Genomic DNA, 18,130 nt, shown 5'->3' on the forward strand with positions numbered 1-18,130 from the left:
GTCTCAGAAGTTTTCCAGCTAGAAACATCAAATCAGAAACCAAACTTCAACTATGATTAAATATTGACCCTATTGCCTGAGCAGTAAGCAACACTTCAAACTATTTGCTTCTCTTAATTTCTTTGGTTGCGACTCACTGAGGTTAGTTAGTTCTATCATCCAGTTCTGATAACCATTGCATGTGCCCCTCCACAATCTTTCAGTTCTGCGAAGGGGAGAGAGAACACTGTCCATGGCTGAATCTACACATAGCAGTTACACCGTTATCATACCGTTATCATAACTATTGGTACACATGATGCCAATGGGCACCAATAGTTATGATAACGGTATAACTGCTATGTGTAGATTCAGCCATGTTGATCTTTTATTTTATTTCCAAGGTTTATTTCAACTTACTGCAACAGCATGCTTCTAGTAATTCTGGGAGCACTCTGGTTCAGTCATCATGCATGCAACCAGGGAATGCTCCAAGCTGGATAGCCCTCATACCATCTGTCTACAAACCAAAACAAAGGCCTAAAGGCCTGTGTCCTCAGCTCAGTGTTCCAATTTGCTAAATCCAAACGTCTGGAAGGGAAATGACAGAGTATTACTGTTATCTGGAATCAATTTATATGGAGTTGTAAACTTCGTTGTTATTTATTCGTTCAGTCGCTTCCGACTCTTCGTGACTTCATGGATCAGCCCATGCCAAAGCTCCCTGTTGGCCGTCGCCACCCCCATCTCCCCCAAGGTCGAGTCCGTCACCTCCAGAATATCATCCATCCACCTTACCTTTGGTCGGCCCCTCTTCCTTTTGCCTTCCACTGTCCCTAGCATCAGCATCTTCTCCAGGCTGTCGTGTCTTCTCATTATGTGGCCAAAGTACTTCAGTTTTGCCTTTAATATCATTCCCTCAAGTGAGCAGTCTGGCTTTATTTCCTGGAGTACGGACTGGTTTGATCTTCTTGCAGTCCAAGGCACTCTCAGAATTTTCCTCCAGCACCACAGTTCAAACGCATCTATCTTCCTTCGCTCAGCCTTTCTTATGGTCCAGCTCTCGCAGCCGTAGGTTACTACGGGGAATACCATTGCTTTAACTATGCGGACCTTTGTTGTCAGTTGATGTCTCTGCTCTTCACTATTTTATCAAGATTTGTCATTGCTGTCCTACCAAGAAGTAAACGTCTTCTGATTTCCTGGCTGCAGTCAGCGTCTGCAGTAATCTTTGCACCTAGAAAAACAAAGTCTGTCACTGCCTCCACATTTTCTCCCTCTATTTGCCAGTTATCAATCAAGCGGGTTGCCATAATCTTGGGGTTTTTTAGGTTTAACTGCAACCCAGCTTTTGCACTTTCTTCTTTCACCTTCATCATGAGGTTCCTCAGCTCCTCCTCACTTTCAGCCATCAAAGTGGTATCATCTGCATATCTGAGATTGTTAATGTTTCTTCCAGCGATTTGAATTCCAGCCTTGGCTTCATCAAGCCCAGCACGTCGCATGATGTGTTCTGCATACAGGTTGAATAGGTAGGGTGAGAGTATACAGCCCTGCCGTACTCCTTTCCCAATCTTAAACCAGTCCGTTGTTCCGTGGTCTGTTCTTACCGTTGCTACTTGGTCGTTATACAGATTCCTCAGGAGGCAGACAAGATGACTTGGTATCCCCATCCCACCAAGAACTTGCCACAATTTGTGATGATCCACACAGTCAAAGGCTTTAGAATAGTCAATGAAACAGAAATAGATGTTTTTCTGAAACTCCCTGGCTTTCTCCATTACCCAGCGGATATTGGCAATTTGGTCTCTAGTTCCTCTGCCTTTTCGAAACCCAGCTTGTACATCTGGCAATTCTCGTTCCATGAATTGCTGGATTCTACCTTGCAAGTTCTTGAGCATTACCTTACTGGCATGTGAAATAAGTACCACTATTCAATAGTTGGAACATTCTTTGGTGCTTCCCTTTTTTGGTATGGGGATATAAGTTGATTTTTTCCAATCTGTTGGCCATTCTTGTGTTTTAGGGATGGACGAAAGTCCCTTACCTGATCCTGAAGCTTGCTTCGCGGTGGGGGGGAGGCGCTCCATCCCTCCCCCCGAAATTCTGGCCGGGGGGGAGGCGCGCCATCCCTCCCCCCCGAAATTCTGGCCGGGGGGGAGGCGCCCCATCCCTTCGGCCACGAAACCTCCTCTCCTGCCAGGACGCAAATGGCGGCGGTCGTAGCCACCGCCGTTTGCATCCCTGCAGTCAGCTGTGATAGGCTACGTAAACATTTACGTAGCCTATCACGGTGTTTTTTACAAATCTAGCCGTGATAGGCTACGTAAATCTTTACGTAGCCTATCACGTTTGTTTGTTTTTGTTTTTGTTTTACTTGGAAATGGCGGCGGCAGCCGGTCGGAAGACCGGCCGCTGCCACCAGAGGAGCCGCCGCCGCCAGGGACATTCAAACAAGGTAAGTCCCATCCTGGGGGGGGGCAGGGGGGCAGACCGTTTCTCCACCAATTTCGGGGGGCCGAATGCGCTGGCATTCAGCCTCCCCGAGATTCGTGGAGAAATTCTCTGACATCCCTACTTGTGTTTTCCAAATTTGCTGGTATATGGCATGCATCACCTTGACAGCATCATCTTGCAAGATTTTAAACAGTTCAACTGGATACCATCATCTCCTGCTGCCTTGTTATTAGCAATGCTTCTTAAGGCCCATTCAACCTCATTCTTCAGGATGTCTGGCTCTAGCTCGCTGACCACACCGTTAAATATATCCCCAATATTGTTATCCTTCCTATACAGATCTTCTGTATATTCTTGCCACCTTTTCTTGATCTCTTCTGCTTCTGTTAGGTCCTTGCCATCTTTGTTTTTGATCATACCCATTTTTGCCTGGAATTTACCTCCAATGTTTCTGATTTTCTGGAAGAGGTCTCTTGTCCTTCCTATTCTATTATCTTCTTCCACTTCCGTGCATTGCTTGTTTAAAAATAATTCCCTATCTCTTCTAGCTAACCTCTGGAATTTTGCATTTAATTGGGCATATCTCCTCCTATCACTGTTGCCTTTTGCTTTCCTTCTTTCTTGGGCTGCTTCCAGTGTCTCAGCAGACAGCCATCTTGCCTTCTTGGTTTTCTTATTCTTTGGGATGTTTTTTGTTGCTGCCTCCTGAACAACGTTGCGAACTTCTGTCCATAGTTCTTCCGGGACCCTATCTACTAAATCTAGTCTCTTAAATCTATTCTTCACCTCCACTGCATATTCATTAGGAATATCCGTGAGCTCATATCTAACTGATCTGTGGGTCTTCCCTATTCTCTTTAGTCTGATTCTAAATTGTGCAATAAGAAGTTCGTGATCTGAACTACAATCAGCTCCAGGTCTTGTTTTTACCGACTGTATAGATGTCCGCCACCTTTGGCTACAAAAGATGTAGTCAATCTGATTTCGGTGTCAACCATCTGGTGAAGTCCATGTATAAAGTCATCTCTTAGGTTGTTGGAAGACAGTGTTTGTTATGCACAGTGAGTTGTCTTGGCAAAATTCTATCAGCCTATGTGCTGCTTCATTTTGTTCTCCCAGACCATGCTTGCCTGTAATTCCAGGTGTCGTTTGACTACCCACCTTGGCATTCCAGTCTCCTGTGATGAAAATAACATCTTTTTTTAGCGTACTATCCAGTAGGTGCTGCAGATCCTCATAGAACCGATCTACTTCTGCTTCTTCAGCATCTGTGGTTGGGGCATATATTTGGATCACTGTGATGTTAAATGGCTTACCCTGAATTCGAATTGAGATCATTCTGTCATTTTTTGGATTGTATCCAAGCACTGCTTTAGCCACTTTATTATTAATTATGAAGGCTACTCCATTTCTTCCGTGGTCCTCTTGTCCACAGTAGTAGATCTGGTGGCCATTTGATGTGAAGTGGCCCATTCCAGTCCATTTCAGTTCACTGACACCCAAAATGTCTATATTTAATCTTGACATCTCCCCAATAACCACATCCAATTTGCCCTGGCTCATAGATCTTACATTCCAGGTTCCTATGGTGTGTTGATCTTTAGAACATCGGATTCGTTGTTCACCACCAGCACCATCGGCTGCTAGCCGTCCTTTCAGCTTTGAGCTAGCTGCATCATCACATCTGGGGCTAGTTGAACTTATCCTCTGTTCCTCCCCAGTAGCATTTTGACCATCTTCCGACCTGGGAGTCCCATCTTCCGATGGTATACCGACATATCTCCGGTTGTACTGATCCATTTAGTTTTCATGGCAAGAATACTGGGGTGGGTTGCCATTTCCTTCCCCAGGGATCATATTTAGTCTGACCTCTCTGCCATGACCTCCCCGTCTTGGGTGTCCCTTCACAGTTTAGTTCATGATGTCACTGAGGTGCTCAAGCTCCAGCACCACGACAAGGTAACGATCTCCTTTGCTGAAGAGTTGTAAACTAGCAACCATGAAAATACAGGGCTAATTATAGAATTTAGACCTGGAAGTAACCTTAAATGCCGTGCAGTCCATCCGCAAGTCATAATAAGTAAGTCTGCCTTCCATTGATTTGGGAATTCAATAATGTTCCCTTGCACCTCATTGTACTGCAAATATTGTTCTGATAAGAATATTTCTGATAAGGAAGGAAGTATTCAACATCAGAGGTGGCAGTCTTTTCTGCTCAAGACCACTGGCCAGAATTTAAAGGCTTTTAAAATTCCTGTGTGAGAGACAAATCCTGTCCTCTGAAGATCTGCATGTATTCATGGCAGCTGAATAACTTGCAATTTCATTGCAGCCTCACTTGGGCTTCATACAGCTCAAGATGGGTGAGAAGGTAAGGTGAGGTGCTGAACTTACAGGCAACATGGTGCAGGGAGTTTGTGCACCAGGCAGGGGGAAACATAAGGGAAGTTAGAGGCTGAAGGCTGCTCCTGAAGTACCCTGCTGTCCCATTGGAGCTTTTAAGGTAGTGTTAGCAGCTAGATGGTTGGGGTTAGATGGGCTTTGGAGAGCATAACGCTAGATGATTGGCAGAGTTGCCCGGTTGCCTGTGCAACAAGGGTAACTCTCCCAATTTTCTAGTGCCATGCCATGATACGGGTTTTCCGGAAAATTTTCCAGTACAAATTAGACTAATTTGCATAGGGTCATTTGTACTGGAAAATTCGCAGTTTGCATCAGAAAATCACTGGAACGATCTAAATTTAGTAAATGTATGTTTAGTAAATGCAAGTAAAATGTTATTTTTTTGTCTCAATACACCATAAATATGTGACCTTGAAATATCTGTGGAAAAAAATTAAAGCATACATAATGTGATTTAAGTATTATAGTATGTACACATTTTCATTGGAATACTTGTAAAAATCTAAAGACAACAGCATGTACTTCCCTTATTGTTTAGATGTAAGAAAGAAACAAAGGTACTGAAAATGGTTGAAACACTAATTCAGTTCTCCCCAACCTGATGCCCTCCAGATATGTTGGGCTACAACTCCCTGCATCCTTCAGTTGGCATGGAGGGCACCAGGTTGGGGAAGGCTGCACTAATTAATGTTAGCAAACCAAACAACTGTGCATAAGATGCTAAGAATCACATAGCTCTTTCAACGGAGTTCAGCTCTCTTCCACAAGGGTTGTTGGGGCACCTTCAAATTTTGCTGTCCCTACTTATTAGTTCCACTTCCATTTCAATGACATATATGGATTTTCTCACATACTTGCTAGGGATAATCACCTGAAAAACATCAATTAGAACCTTGAAACTAAGCTTGCTTGATACTACATTTGCAGTTGGCATCCATTTTTCAGACATTTTTCCACAGAAGAATAAAGCACTGGAAAAATTTCTGCCACACATTACTGGTGCTGTGCTGTGGACAGAAAAGCATCACCATGCTTTTTCTCTCACCATGAGAGAATATCCAACATTGCTCCACACCCTAGCAGGGCCCACTGTTAGTGCAACGGGAAGTTAGCAGTTCCTAAAGCAATTAGAAATTAGCCAAAATGCTCATTTCCAGAACAGGTAGGTCAGCAGAGCTCGCAGAAGGGAGCTCCACTGACCAGTCCTGTTCTAGAATGAGTGATTTGGCTCATTTCCAGGGTTGTTTTAGGAAACACTAGCGTCTTGTTGTGCTTGCGGCGGATCCTGCAGGCACAAGAGAATGAGCTGAGGCTTATCAGCAGTACTGGATATTGTCCAGGCTTTCCTAGACCCTCTCCCAAACATCAATTAAAGGGTGGGGTGGGGTCGACCTTCACAACCTTATATATAAGGTTATGATTGTGTTTTGGCTCAGTACTAGTGAAAAGTAATGCTAATTTTTGAGTCAGGTACAGTCAGGGCCAGAAATATTGGAACAAGGATAACTGTTTTGGCAGTTGGCCTCTGTACACCACCACATTGAAGCTGAAAGAAAACACACCCAGATGGGAGCAAAGTCAGGACTTTCAGCTGTAATTCAAGGGGTTTGACAAAAGTGGGGCACTAACCATTCAGGAAGGACAGCCAGCGGCATACACACACACCCATGGTTGGTGGCTCATAAGTAATGGAACGAATGTCGGACAAGCAGCTGCATTGCCAGGTGCGGCCTGTTTCCTGGGTACCCCATGACCAATCAAGCAGATAAAAGTCTTGGAGGTGGTTCTGAGTGTTACATTTGCATTTGGTAGCTGTTCCCTCGAACTCCCAACATGAGGTCCAAGGAGGTGTCCATGTGAGTGAAGGAGGCCATCATTAGGCTGAGGAAACAAAATAAACCCATCAGAGAGATAGCAAAAACAGTGGGAGTGGCCAGTACAACAGTTTGGAACATCCTGAAAAAGAAGGAATTAACTGGCAAGCTCAGCAACAGCAAAAGGCCTGGAAGACCACGGAAGACAACTAAAGTGGATGACTGCAGAATTCTGCTCATGGTGAAGAGGAACCCTTTCACAACATCTAGCCAGGTCAAGAACGCTCTTGAGGAGGTAGGCATGTCATTGTCAACATCTACAGTCAAGAGACAGCTTTATGAATGTAAATACAGAGGCTTCACAACAAGGTGCAAACCACTGGTAATGCTCAAGAACTGAAAGGCCAGATTAGCCTTTGCCAGCAAACACCTAAAAAAAGCCTGCCCAGTTCTGAAATAAGATGCTTTGGACTGATGAAACCAAGATGAACTTGTACCAGAATGATGGGAAGAGAACAGTATGGAGAAGGAAAGGAACAGCTCATGATCCAAAGCATACCACATCATCTGTCAAACATGGTGGAGAAAGTGTTATGGCATGGGCATGTATGACCGCCAATGGAACCAGGTCACTGGTGTTTATTGATGACCTGACTGCTGATAAAAGCAACAGGATGAATTCTGAAGTTTATAGGGCTATACTTTCTGCTCAGATTCAGCTGAATGCTGCCAAACTGACAGGACGCCGCTTCATCTTGCAGATGGATAATGACCGAAAACATACAGCAAAAGCTACCCCAGAGTTTCTGAAGGCAAAAAAGTGGGATGTTCTTCAATGGCCAAGTCAGTCACCTGATCTCAACCCAAAAGAGCATGCTTTTCACTTATTGAAGACAAGACTGAAGGCAGAAAGACCCACAAACAAGCAGCAGCTGAAGGCAGCTGCAGTAAAGGCCTGGCAAAGCATCTCGAGGGAGGAAACTCAGCATTTGGTCATGTCCATGGGTTCCAGACTTCAGGCAGTCATTGACTGCAAAGGATTTTCACTCATGTATTAAAGGTGATCCTTAAGTTTGAAATGATGTTGGTTTGTTCCATTACTTATGAGCCTGAGCCACCAACGATGGGTGTGTGTGTATGCCACTGGCTGTACTTCTTGAATGGTCAGTGCCCCACTTTTGTCAAACCCCTGGAATTACAGCTGAAAGTCCTGACTTCGCTCCCATCTGGTTGTGTTTCCTTTCAACTTCAATGTGGTGAAGTATGGAGGCCAACTGCCAAAACAGTTATCCTTGTTCCGATATTTCTGGCCCTGACTGTATGTGAATCATTTGAAGAGTGAAGCTAGAAGGAAGCAGAGTTCACTCCACAACCAAAAGAAACTCACTGGCTTCTATATGTTGGTACTTCAGTATTTACATCCATATGTACGTATATCGATATGTACTACCCTTTGTCAATAATGGCCAGTTCAGGTCATACCATTAAGATGACATATTGAGAATATGAAAAGAGTGGATCACTGCAGCGTTCATAATATGGAAGGTGGTCATGTAATTGTTTGGCCAAATGTGCAGCAACAAACACACTTATTTTGCCAACATTTAACCCAGATGTTTTGCATCATAATGGTCAATGTGATTTAAATTGCAAGCTTGGAACATGGTGAATCAATCCATAGTGTTACCACATTTTGAACCCTGGATTGATCCACTGATTCTCTTCACACCAGTTTATGGCCTTGATTTAACATCTCTTTGGGGCAATTCCCACAATTTCTCTGCTCATAGAAGTTTTCTTTCTTTCTTTCTTTCTTTCTTTCTTTCTTTCTCTCTCTCTCTCTCTCTCTCTCTCTCTCTCTCACACACACACACACACGGAAACTCTTTGAGAAGGGCCAGCAGTTTTGAACAACACTGCAAATGCACTCAAGGGGGGCTGAACAGTATAATAGAATTACAGGTTCTGTTGTGGTGAATAAATTGTGTGACTCCTGAAACATGTGAACAGAGCCACAAGAGCTAAAAGAAAAAAGACAGAAAGAAGACCCCAGCTTCTATGAGTAAGCGGATGGTTTGTTCCAGCCATTATTGGAAACGCTGTGCGGCAAAATTGGAATTAATTCAGTAGTAAATTATGAAAAGGCACACTGCTCTTAGAAGTATGAACTGTGGTATGGAAATAGTGAAGGACAGACTGGGTTTGTTTGCAGAGTTAAGGAAATAATAAAGACTTCAAGGGAAGAAAACTGCACAGTATTCACTGAAGACAGGGCTTTTAACAATTGCTTCCTTATTCTTTGTTCTTTGCATTCCTTTCTCTCTTCCTTTCCCCTTTGAATCTCTCTCACTTCCCTTTGCCAATACTTTGCTGTCACTTGCCTTTGGGTTCCCAAATTACTGTCCTTCCCCAGCTCAGGTCATCAGATGCCCCCAAATGATGGTTGTGATTCTGTAATATTTGTGAAACATGTTGTAATGTTCTAGAATTGAACAGACAGCTAACGAGACTTTATGCATTTGCTATCTTGCACAAAAAGGAAACTGGGGCCCAATCTACATGGCCAATTTAGTGTGGAGTGACAGCACATCAGGGTCATTTACGACAGATGATGCCATTGCCAATCTGCAGCAACCCCTCAGCTTTCCTCTGGAAAAGGTGCATTTTCAGAAAGTCCTTTTAGTGCATCTTTTCCCCTTAAAAATGCAGCTCCCGCTGCAGTGTGCTCCATTCCCTCACATTAAATCCTGGGCATGCCTATTTCTGTGACCTGTCAGTGACCTGGTCAAGGAGGGGGGCTAGCCTCTTTTTTTCCTCCATTCCTTCTTTTTCCCCATTCTCTGTAGGGCTGCTTTCCCATTCACAGTATCTAGCCTCTTTTTCCCATTCACAGTATCCCAGTATTGAAACAGTATTGTTTCCAGCATTCACAAAAGCCTGTTTTTCCCAGTCAGAATATCGCAGTAGTGCTGTTTCAGGAATTCACAATAGCCCAGTAACTTCTTTTCCCATTCACAGTATGTAGCCTATATTTCCCAATCATAATAGCATAGTAGCACTGTTTCAAGCATTCACAATAGTGCAGTAGCTGCTTCACCCACTGAGATTATGTAGCCTGTTTTTCCCATTCACAATAGTGCAGTATCTTTTAATCTTTCACAATATCCCAATGGTGGATGAGAGGGGAGAGGTGCGGGGTAAACTACAGGGGCTTAATTCAGCACTTCCACTAAACTTACCTGAGCAGGGGACCATGGACAGGGGCAGGGAACAAGCCTCTCTCATTTGCTGAGCAGCACCTACAGGGTTGATGAAGTTCAGTTCTACTTCACCCACCCAACCCCAAAGTATGGGGGTTTCAAGTGCTATATGACCCATGAAAGCAGGTTTTTAGGTAGTATATACTCCACTTTTCTTGCTTGTGTGGCCGTGGCGGACCAAAGTGATTTCATGAAAATCTGGATATCTCATTCCATTTCCATGTAGATTTATCCACTAAATACCATGTAGACTGGTATTTAGTGGATAGTATAAAACGTGAAGGAAAATTGCCTTGCCCTCTAGGAAAAGTAAGGGTTTTATGAACCTGAGTATTCAAAGAGTATATTGCAAACTGTTAATCAAACATTTTAATACTTACAATAGTATCCTGGGAGATATAGCTACGGTCAGGTAGGCTTTAGTATGCTGCAAGTCAATTGCAATTCCATTGCAACACATTAAGCATGCATCATTGTGGGAAGGGTTGCTATCTTGGCTCTATGATAGTTGAAATTTCTTTGGGATTCGAAGTAGATGTAGCTTCCTGCCCATGGCTCTGTTTACACAGTCATGAAAAAATAAAACATTCTCTTTTCTAAAAAGAAAACTCTTACATTGGAATTGTTGTCCTGAGATGACAGCCTGTGCTAGCAGAATCAGAGATTCCATGATGCTTTCAAGCCACATGTCCTTGCTTGACTATAGGGATGTATGAATCCCTTACCTCGTTCCGGTCCAGGGCTTTGGTGGTGGTGGGGAGGCGATCCGTCCCTCCCCCCAGAATCCTCCCCAGCCAGCTGTGCTCTGCAGCAAGGCTGTGGAGCCGCCGGCCAGGGCCGGCCACAGCCAGACTTCCAGCCGCTGCCAGGCTGCTGCGGCCGCAAATGGCGGTCGTCGTAGCGGCCGCATCCTTGCATTAAGCTGTGATAGGCTACGTAAGTATTTTCGTAGCCTATCACAGCAAAAGGCAGGGACGCAAATGGCAGCCACTACGCCAATTGCATCCCTGCCTTTTGCCGTGATAGGCTACATAAATACTTACGTAGCCTATTATGGCAAAAAGCAGGAGCGCAAATGGCGTAGCGGCCACCATTTGCGCCCCTGCTCTTTGCCATGATAGACTACGTAAGTATTTACGTAGCCTATCATGGCCTAATGCAGGTATGCAAATGGCGGCCGCTACGACGGCAGCCATTTGTGGCCGCAGCAGCCCGGCAGTGGCCAGAAGACAAGCCGGAGCTGCCGGAGCCGCCGCATCCGCCACCAGCTAGGTCCGTTCTGGAGGGGATTGTGGGTGGTGGTGGCGGGGAGGGAGGCCGTTCCGTCACGGACTCCGGGGGACTTCTTTAGAATCTAGCCTCCCTGGAGTCTGTGGCGGAATTCTCCAACATCCCTACTTAACTATTTGGGATTTCTCATGGGTCACTGTTTTTCCTCTGAACTGTGAATTCTGCCCCAAGAGACAAAACAGCAAAGTGAGCCTTTGATTCTTTCCTTGATTTGAACTCATTACAGCCAGAGGGTGGCTCTTCCATTCAGTCATCAAGCCAGATGTTGAAGAACATCTGAGGGTGCAATACTAGGCATGTTTAGACAGAAAAATGTTATTTGATTCCCAGTGTCCCCCAGCCAGCATGGACTTTTTTCTGTCTAAACATGCATAGCATTGCTCCTTTAAGGGCTGTTGTCTCACTATAAGTTTTCATATAAACTTCATGTCAGCTCTCCATCCCCTTGTGTGCTACACAATGGTGCCTCTGATGTTGTCGTGGGGCACTTAGCTCATAATCTGGGGTTTAAAGTGTGATTTTTGCCATCTTCACATAAGACTGTGGCAGTGGCAGCAGTGGGGGAATCATTTAAAAATTGTTGCAGATAGTTTTTAAAATTATAGTTATTTCTGAGGCTTATTCATGCTATTATAATACTAAAAGAACAAAAATGCTAGTGTTTGGATTATGCTGTAGTTTTTGCATATAAAGGTATACAGCAATGGATTAGCCTTCAATATATGTATAATTCACTCTAATGTGTATATGTTCTCTGTGCGTGATGAAGAATTCCATGAATGGTTCTAATGTACAAAACCATTTAATATATGCCTGTGTGATTCTTATTTGTCTTCAGTTATTGTTTCAGAACAATTTTATGAAGTCTTTCCCCCCCTCCCCCCAAAATCATCTTCTACTGCTAGGGGAAATATCTGCTTTATTAACACTGGAAGAATTGCTTGGAGTTAGGATTGTGTAGTACAGATAATGCTTAGTTGAGTTATCTTAGTTCTGGACCATTTAGCTAGAACAATTAAACTAATGACTAATGAAGATGCTCTTCTTTGACAACTATACTACCTAAAGGGCTGCCAAGTTTCAGCATAATGCTGTTTTCCTTCTTTGATAGATATCAAAAATAAAAAATGAAGGGGTTTTATAGGTCATATTTCCCTTCATTTTGCAGCAGTGGCATTCATTCTCACTGCCTAGCACACATACATTTTTAGTTCCATGGCTGTCCTTAATTTGACCTACTTAATAGTTCTATCTATCTGTCACCACTGCTGAAGTGTCAGTGGTTTTACAAGGACACCTGTATGTAAGTCAGTTCTCTCAGTAATGGCTCGAGGCTTCTCATTTATACATGGCAATGTCCATATTGAAAAACAGGAGTAATCAACAATAGGGCTATTAATAATGCATATGTCCCTCTTGGGTATATGCTTTTGCTTAGCTGAGCTGTCACCAGCTTTTGTCAAACCATTATAAAATAGTGAAGGCCTAAGAACTTGCCAGGGATGATTCAAAACTGGCTAAAGAGCTGTACTACTACTGTTGATATAGAGGTTGTTTGTACTCTTAAGGCACAGTTCAAACTTAAAGATCTTGTTGTAATAAATCACGATTTATGAGTCCAAGATAAGTGTGTGCTCTCTCCTTCCTTTCCCTTCCCTTCTGCCTTCTCTCATGCCCTATAAGGAAAGGACAAGCAAAGGGCTGGATGTGTCTGATCTCGTCTGATCTCGGAAGCTAAGCAGGGTCAGCCCTGGTTAGTACTTGGATGGGAGACTGCCTGGGAATCAGGCTTCCTGCATTGAGCAGGGGGGTGGACTCGATGGTCTTGTAGGCCCCTTCCAACCCTATGGTTCTATGATTCTATTTCTGGAGTTCATTAAACCAGAGTTTCCTAGTATATCTGAACCAGAAAACTGGTTTAATCTCAGACCACAAATAAGGGTTCATATCATGGAAGGTGCACGCAGGCACAACATTAGTTCTTGGTGTAATAAGCCATGGTTTATTAAACCACAATTGTGACATCTGAACCAAGCCTAAAGTTGATAATTTCAGAGTCTAACTTAGTATTACAAACAAATGTGTATAACAAAAGCTTACAACCCACTTCTTCGCTGCAAAGCAGCATGGGGAGGAGGCAATTCGGAATAAAGAAGCAGAGGGGAGGGTGTGCTTCAAAATCCCCATACCCACCACTTTTCCAGTGAAAAGTATGCATGCACACATGCATGTGGAATCTGGTAGAATGGAAAGCGGGAGGGCTCTTTTCAGCAGAAAAACAGCGGTTGAGGGAAGAGTTGAAACACCCCTCCATGTTTCTCCACTCCAAATTGTGTTCTCCCGGTGCTTTCTTGCAATCAAAAAGCAGGCTGTCAGCTTTTATTACAGGTGGTTACATGTAACATTAAGTTAGGCTCCAATATTATTATGTTTAGAGTTCAAGTAGAGCAGCTACTTAACACATCACCAAAAAGAGAGGAAATGCATCACCAAAAAAGAGAACAGAAGAGGACACTGATTTGCATAACATTTGTATATGCTTATCTAATTGTATAGATGCAAATGTAGGAATAATTATTACGATTTAAATAGAAATATAGTACATCTCACCGTAGCATGGAAGACTGTGACCAGGTGTTCTGTGTGCCTGCTCAGTCTGCTGCCGAGATGCTAACTGTGGATGGGCAACTCCAAGGCCCCTGCTGCTCTCCCTCTTGTGGTTCTTTATCTTTAAACTGGACTTGGGCTGGACACCCCTTCAAACAGAGGATGCCTTCAAATGCAGGATTGTCATCTGTAAAGTAGGACACATGGGTACCCTGAGTGCAAGCAATCTCTCCATTTACAGCAGTGCTGGATATATTGGGGAAATCAGATTCTTCTTGTAGAGAACCGTTTTGCATGGAATATGGTGATTGTGCAAAAATCATGGGTACAGTCATGTTGCCTGTGAGCTCTGAAGGCTTCCAGACTGTGAATTCTACCCTTAAGGGAAAAAGTGGTGAACGCTATTAAGGCTATCCCTTATCCCCACGTTAATCCCCTACCATTTTGTTTTCTTTTAATTCATTATTTGAAAGCAGTGCATCTCCTCTTCCCAGTCCTGAAATGCACATCTGCCTTGGGTTTTTTTTTAAGGGGTCATTGTCACAGCACGGCAAGTCCACAGCAGCAAGAGGTTGTTGTCTCTTCCCCACCCATCACATCTGTTATATGTGGCTTGGTTATTACACTGTTGTCTTTGAATAGGAATTTGCTGAACTATCACATAGAGGCTAAAATGCAGTTGGATTACATGAGTAAAGCCTGTCTCCAGTAACTATCTGTTACCAGATTTGGGGTTCAGAGGTCTGGGGGTTCAGGGTCCTTCTGATGGCATGGAGAACACAGCAACTGACCTTGTATAGTATGGGCAGAAACTATTGGGATAATAACAACAAACAGTCTTGTGACACCTTAAAGACAAACAGATTTATTCATGACGTCAGCTGTCCTGGACTAAAGCCCACTTTTACACTTTGGTTGTTCATTCATTCATTCATTGCATTTATATCCCACCTTTTTTCCTCCTTAAGGAACCCAAGGCGGCATACATAATCCTGCTCCTCCTCCTCCATTTTATCCTCACAACAACAACCCTGTGAGGTGGGTTGGGCTGAGAGTCTTTTGTTGTTGGGATGATGAAGCCATGGAGGATGTGAACAAGTATTTTCCCTGTCCTCAGTTCTGAAAATTCCATCAGCAAATATAGGTGTTGTTGTTGTTTTAATCTGAGCATTTTCTTTCCTGGTTCTGAATTCCATGGGTGAAATTACTGAACCTTGTTGATTCACTGAGTTGTAACTCCACATACTGCACTTCCAGTATGTGTCTGAGTTAAATTACACTTGGTACAAAATAAAAGATGCAGTAATTTGTCTAGGCAAGTACAGGCTATACTGAAATTAGCCATTATTCTTTTAGAATTTTCCATAATTGTGCTCCATTAAGATCTGTCTTTTCAGAAAGTTAAAAGAATTGCTTGCTTTTTCCTAGGGTGAAAAGGGAGATATAGGCGAGAAAGGAACAGATGGCATACCTGGAAGTGATGTGAGTTGATGTGTTACCTATCCTGTGTGATTTATATTATAACTACTGTTTGTGTTACAAAACATCGGTGGCGGTTCTTTGGAGTGCTAAATGTGGAAACTGGAACTTGGCACTTCTACAGTTTGTTCAGTAACACACTTCAAAATCAACCACTTGAAGAAGCACTTGGGGAAATTGCTAGGAAAGGCACAGTTCTTTATAGACGTCTTGGAAAGTGAGGTGTCATTTCATGAGTACTATTAAAAACCCATTATCCTTAACCTGGATTCTGTTAGGTTTATATGAGATTTCTAAGTTCAAGGATTAGACACTGAAGTAACATCCCATCCCCCATATGGGCCTGGATCCCCTTCCTTCCTTCCTTCCTTCCTTCCTTCCTTCCTTCCTTTGATAGCCCACCAATTAACCCAGTGCTCTTGCAGTGACTTAGAAAGAGAGGAGTGTATCCAGTGATGCCCCAGTTCCAACCCCCTCCTCCTGCAGTTCTCTGAGGGTCATGGTTTCCCCAAACAGGTCTCTCCTGCACATCTTAATACTCTGGCAGGTCCACAGCAAGACAGGTAGTCCCTTAGATAGCCAGTTCCTAAGCTGTTTAGGGCCTCAAAGGTTAAAACCAACACACTGAGTTGCACCCAGGATGCAATTGGCAACCAGTGCATATCTTTCAGGACAGGCATAATATGACTGAGATACCACATTACCAGTTAGCAGCCTTGCTGCCACATTTTTCACCAACTGAAGCTTTCAGCAGTAGCCCCCACATAGAGCGCATTGCAGTAGTCTCAACATCATGTAACCAAGGCATGGGTAAATGTTGCCAAGTCAGACTGATTCAGGAAGGGTTGCAACTGGCGCACAAGTGTAATTGTGCAAACGCACTCCTCGCCACTCCTGCCACCTGAAAATGCTGGGAAATCCGTTCTGTTCAAGCCCGACAGATTTCCTCAGCATGTCCAATCCAGTAAGCGTGGGGGGTGGTGTGAGGATTTTTTTTCCAGATGCTGGGAAAGTTTTGCTCATCCCCCACCCCCACTCCTGACTAAGCTACCTCAGCAGGAAAATCCCCCAGGACAAGCAGCCTAGGATGATCTAGGGCCAGTCGCGGGATCACCCCAGCTAGCTCAGGAAGGGAGACTGTTGAGCAGCAAGGTGGACAGACCACCAACAGAATCCCTATACTGTCCACAGCAGCATGCACTCAAAATTAGCAGATTGCTGGATGGAGCATCTAGTTAGTGAGATAGAGTTCCTATAGACTGCTGGCACTCCACTTCCCCTCCCCGCAGCCTTAGCCTGCTGTACCATAGAATAACCTGGTCAGGAGATTTTCTGCATGCAGAACATGTGATATACTGCTGAGTTACAGCCCCTTTCCCAAAGTTCTGCTGCTCCATGCTGCCACCTCCTCTTTACTGTGTGTTTAGCATGGAACCATCTGGAACTGTAGACAGAACAGGAGGTTTTCAACCCCTCTCCTCAGCTGGGTTTTTTTTTTTTTTGTCTACTGTGTTCTCACTGCGTGGTGGAATGAGAATCCTGCTCTTGGTGAGGACATTCCTGCCATGAAACCCAGTAGCAACAAAAGCCATCGCAGAACCAAGCTATGTTCTGAGGCAAATCAGAGTCTGCCTCACTGCTAGGAAGTAGTGTGGAGGCCACTAGATAGAGCTCAGACTCTCCTGAGGTGGGAAAAGGTATGAACACACAGCTCCCCATGCAGATTGTACCTTAGGGAAGTGTATTTAAGAGGAAGCTGCACTCTACTACAGCTGCAGAGCATTAGGTCATCTCTCCCCATCCACTCTGGCTGCACACTCTTGCTTCCTTGTTGGCTCCCTGCAAGCCCTTTCTGGATATAAGCAGAGCTTGGAACACATGACCAAGCAGACAGAAGGATGTGCATAACACCTTTGTTATGGTTCCAATTTATACGGTGCCCATCACATTTGTTTAATCTCTGAGTTTTATCCAGTGGTTCCTTCTATTTGCAAAATACTTTTTGATCCAGTCAAGCACTCTGCTAATGGAAGGGGGGAATTCTATTTTCACCAGTTCTCCTTGCCTCTTGTAGCGCTCTGTGGGTCCCACTGATCTGCTTCAGAGGGATGGGAGACTGTCCAGAACAATGTGGGAGCTGGCATGGGGAGCTGTAGTGTGTGTGTGTGTGTGGGGGGGGGATTTGAAAGAATTGGCTTCCCCCTTCTATTACTGGAGGCCCCACTAGATCAAACGTCCTTCTGTAAACAGAAGAATTCTTGCTTGGACTGACATTATTACCTTTCCTGCACTTGCTTTCTTGTTGTTCACATTTTTCATCCATCCAACATGAAACAGTGACTTTTTTTCCTTTGGGGCTATCAGCTTGGCCCAGTGAAAGTTCATCCCCTAAAGTTTTGCTCTTTGCTCCAGGTAGATTGCTCTTGCTGTCTAATTTAGTTAGTCTCATTTGGAACTAGGTTTGTATATAAGAACTGTCTATTCATTCCAGTAAGAACCAGACATGGAACAACCAATTGGTTCAAAATTGGGAAACGAGTACGACAAGGCTGCATATTGTCGCCCTGCTTATTTAACTTATATGCAGAGTACATCATGAGAAACGCCGGGTTGGATGAATCACAGGTCGGAAATAAGATTGCCGGGAGAATTATCAACAACCTCAGATATGCAGATGATCCCACCCTAATGGCAGAAAGCAAAGAGGATCTAAAGAGCCTCTTGTTGAGGGTGAAAGAGGAGAGTGCAAAAGCTGGGTTGAAACTCAACATTAAAAAAACTAAGATCATGGCATCTGGTCCCATCACTTCCTGGCATATGGAAGGGGAAGAAATGGAAGCA

The 18,130-nt window shown here is 44.0% G+C and overlaps 1 protein-coding gene across 1 annotated transcript in view; it reads left to right on the forward strand.

The window, feature by feature from the left end:
- COL19A1 (collagen type XIX alpha 1 chain) overlaps positions 1-18,130 on the forward strand; it is a 305,569-nt gene that overhangs the window by 151,004 nt on the left and 136,435 nt on the right. The window contains exon 12 of the mRNA XM_084831091.1: positions 15,239-15,292. Within this exon, the coding sequence (XP_084687217.1) occupies positions 15,239-15,292 (54 nt within the window). The remainder of the gene's footprint in view (positions 1-15,238; positions 15,293-18,130) is intronic.

Source organism: Heloderma suspectum, chromosome 1 (assembly GCF_057233095.1).
Source record: "Heloderma suspectum isolate Gila_16-S chromosome 1, 16-S_ref, whole genome shotgun sequence".
Lineage (NCBI taxonomy): Eukaryota > Metazoa > Chordata > Lepidosauria > Squamata > Helodermatidae > Heloderma > Heloderma suspectum.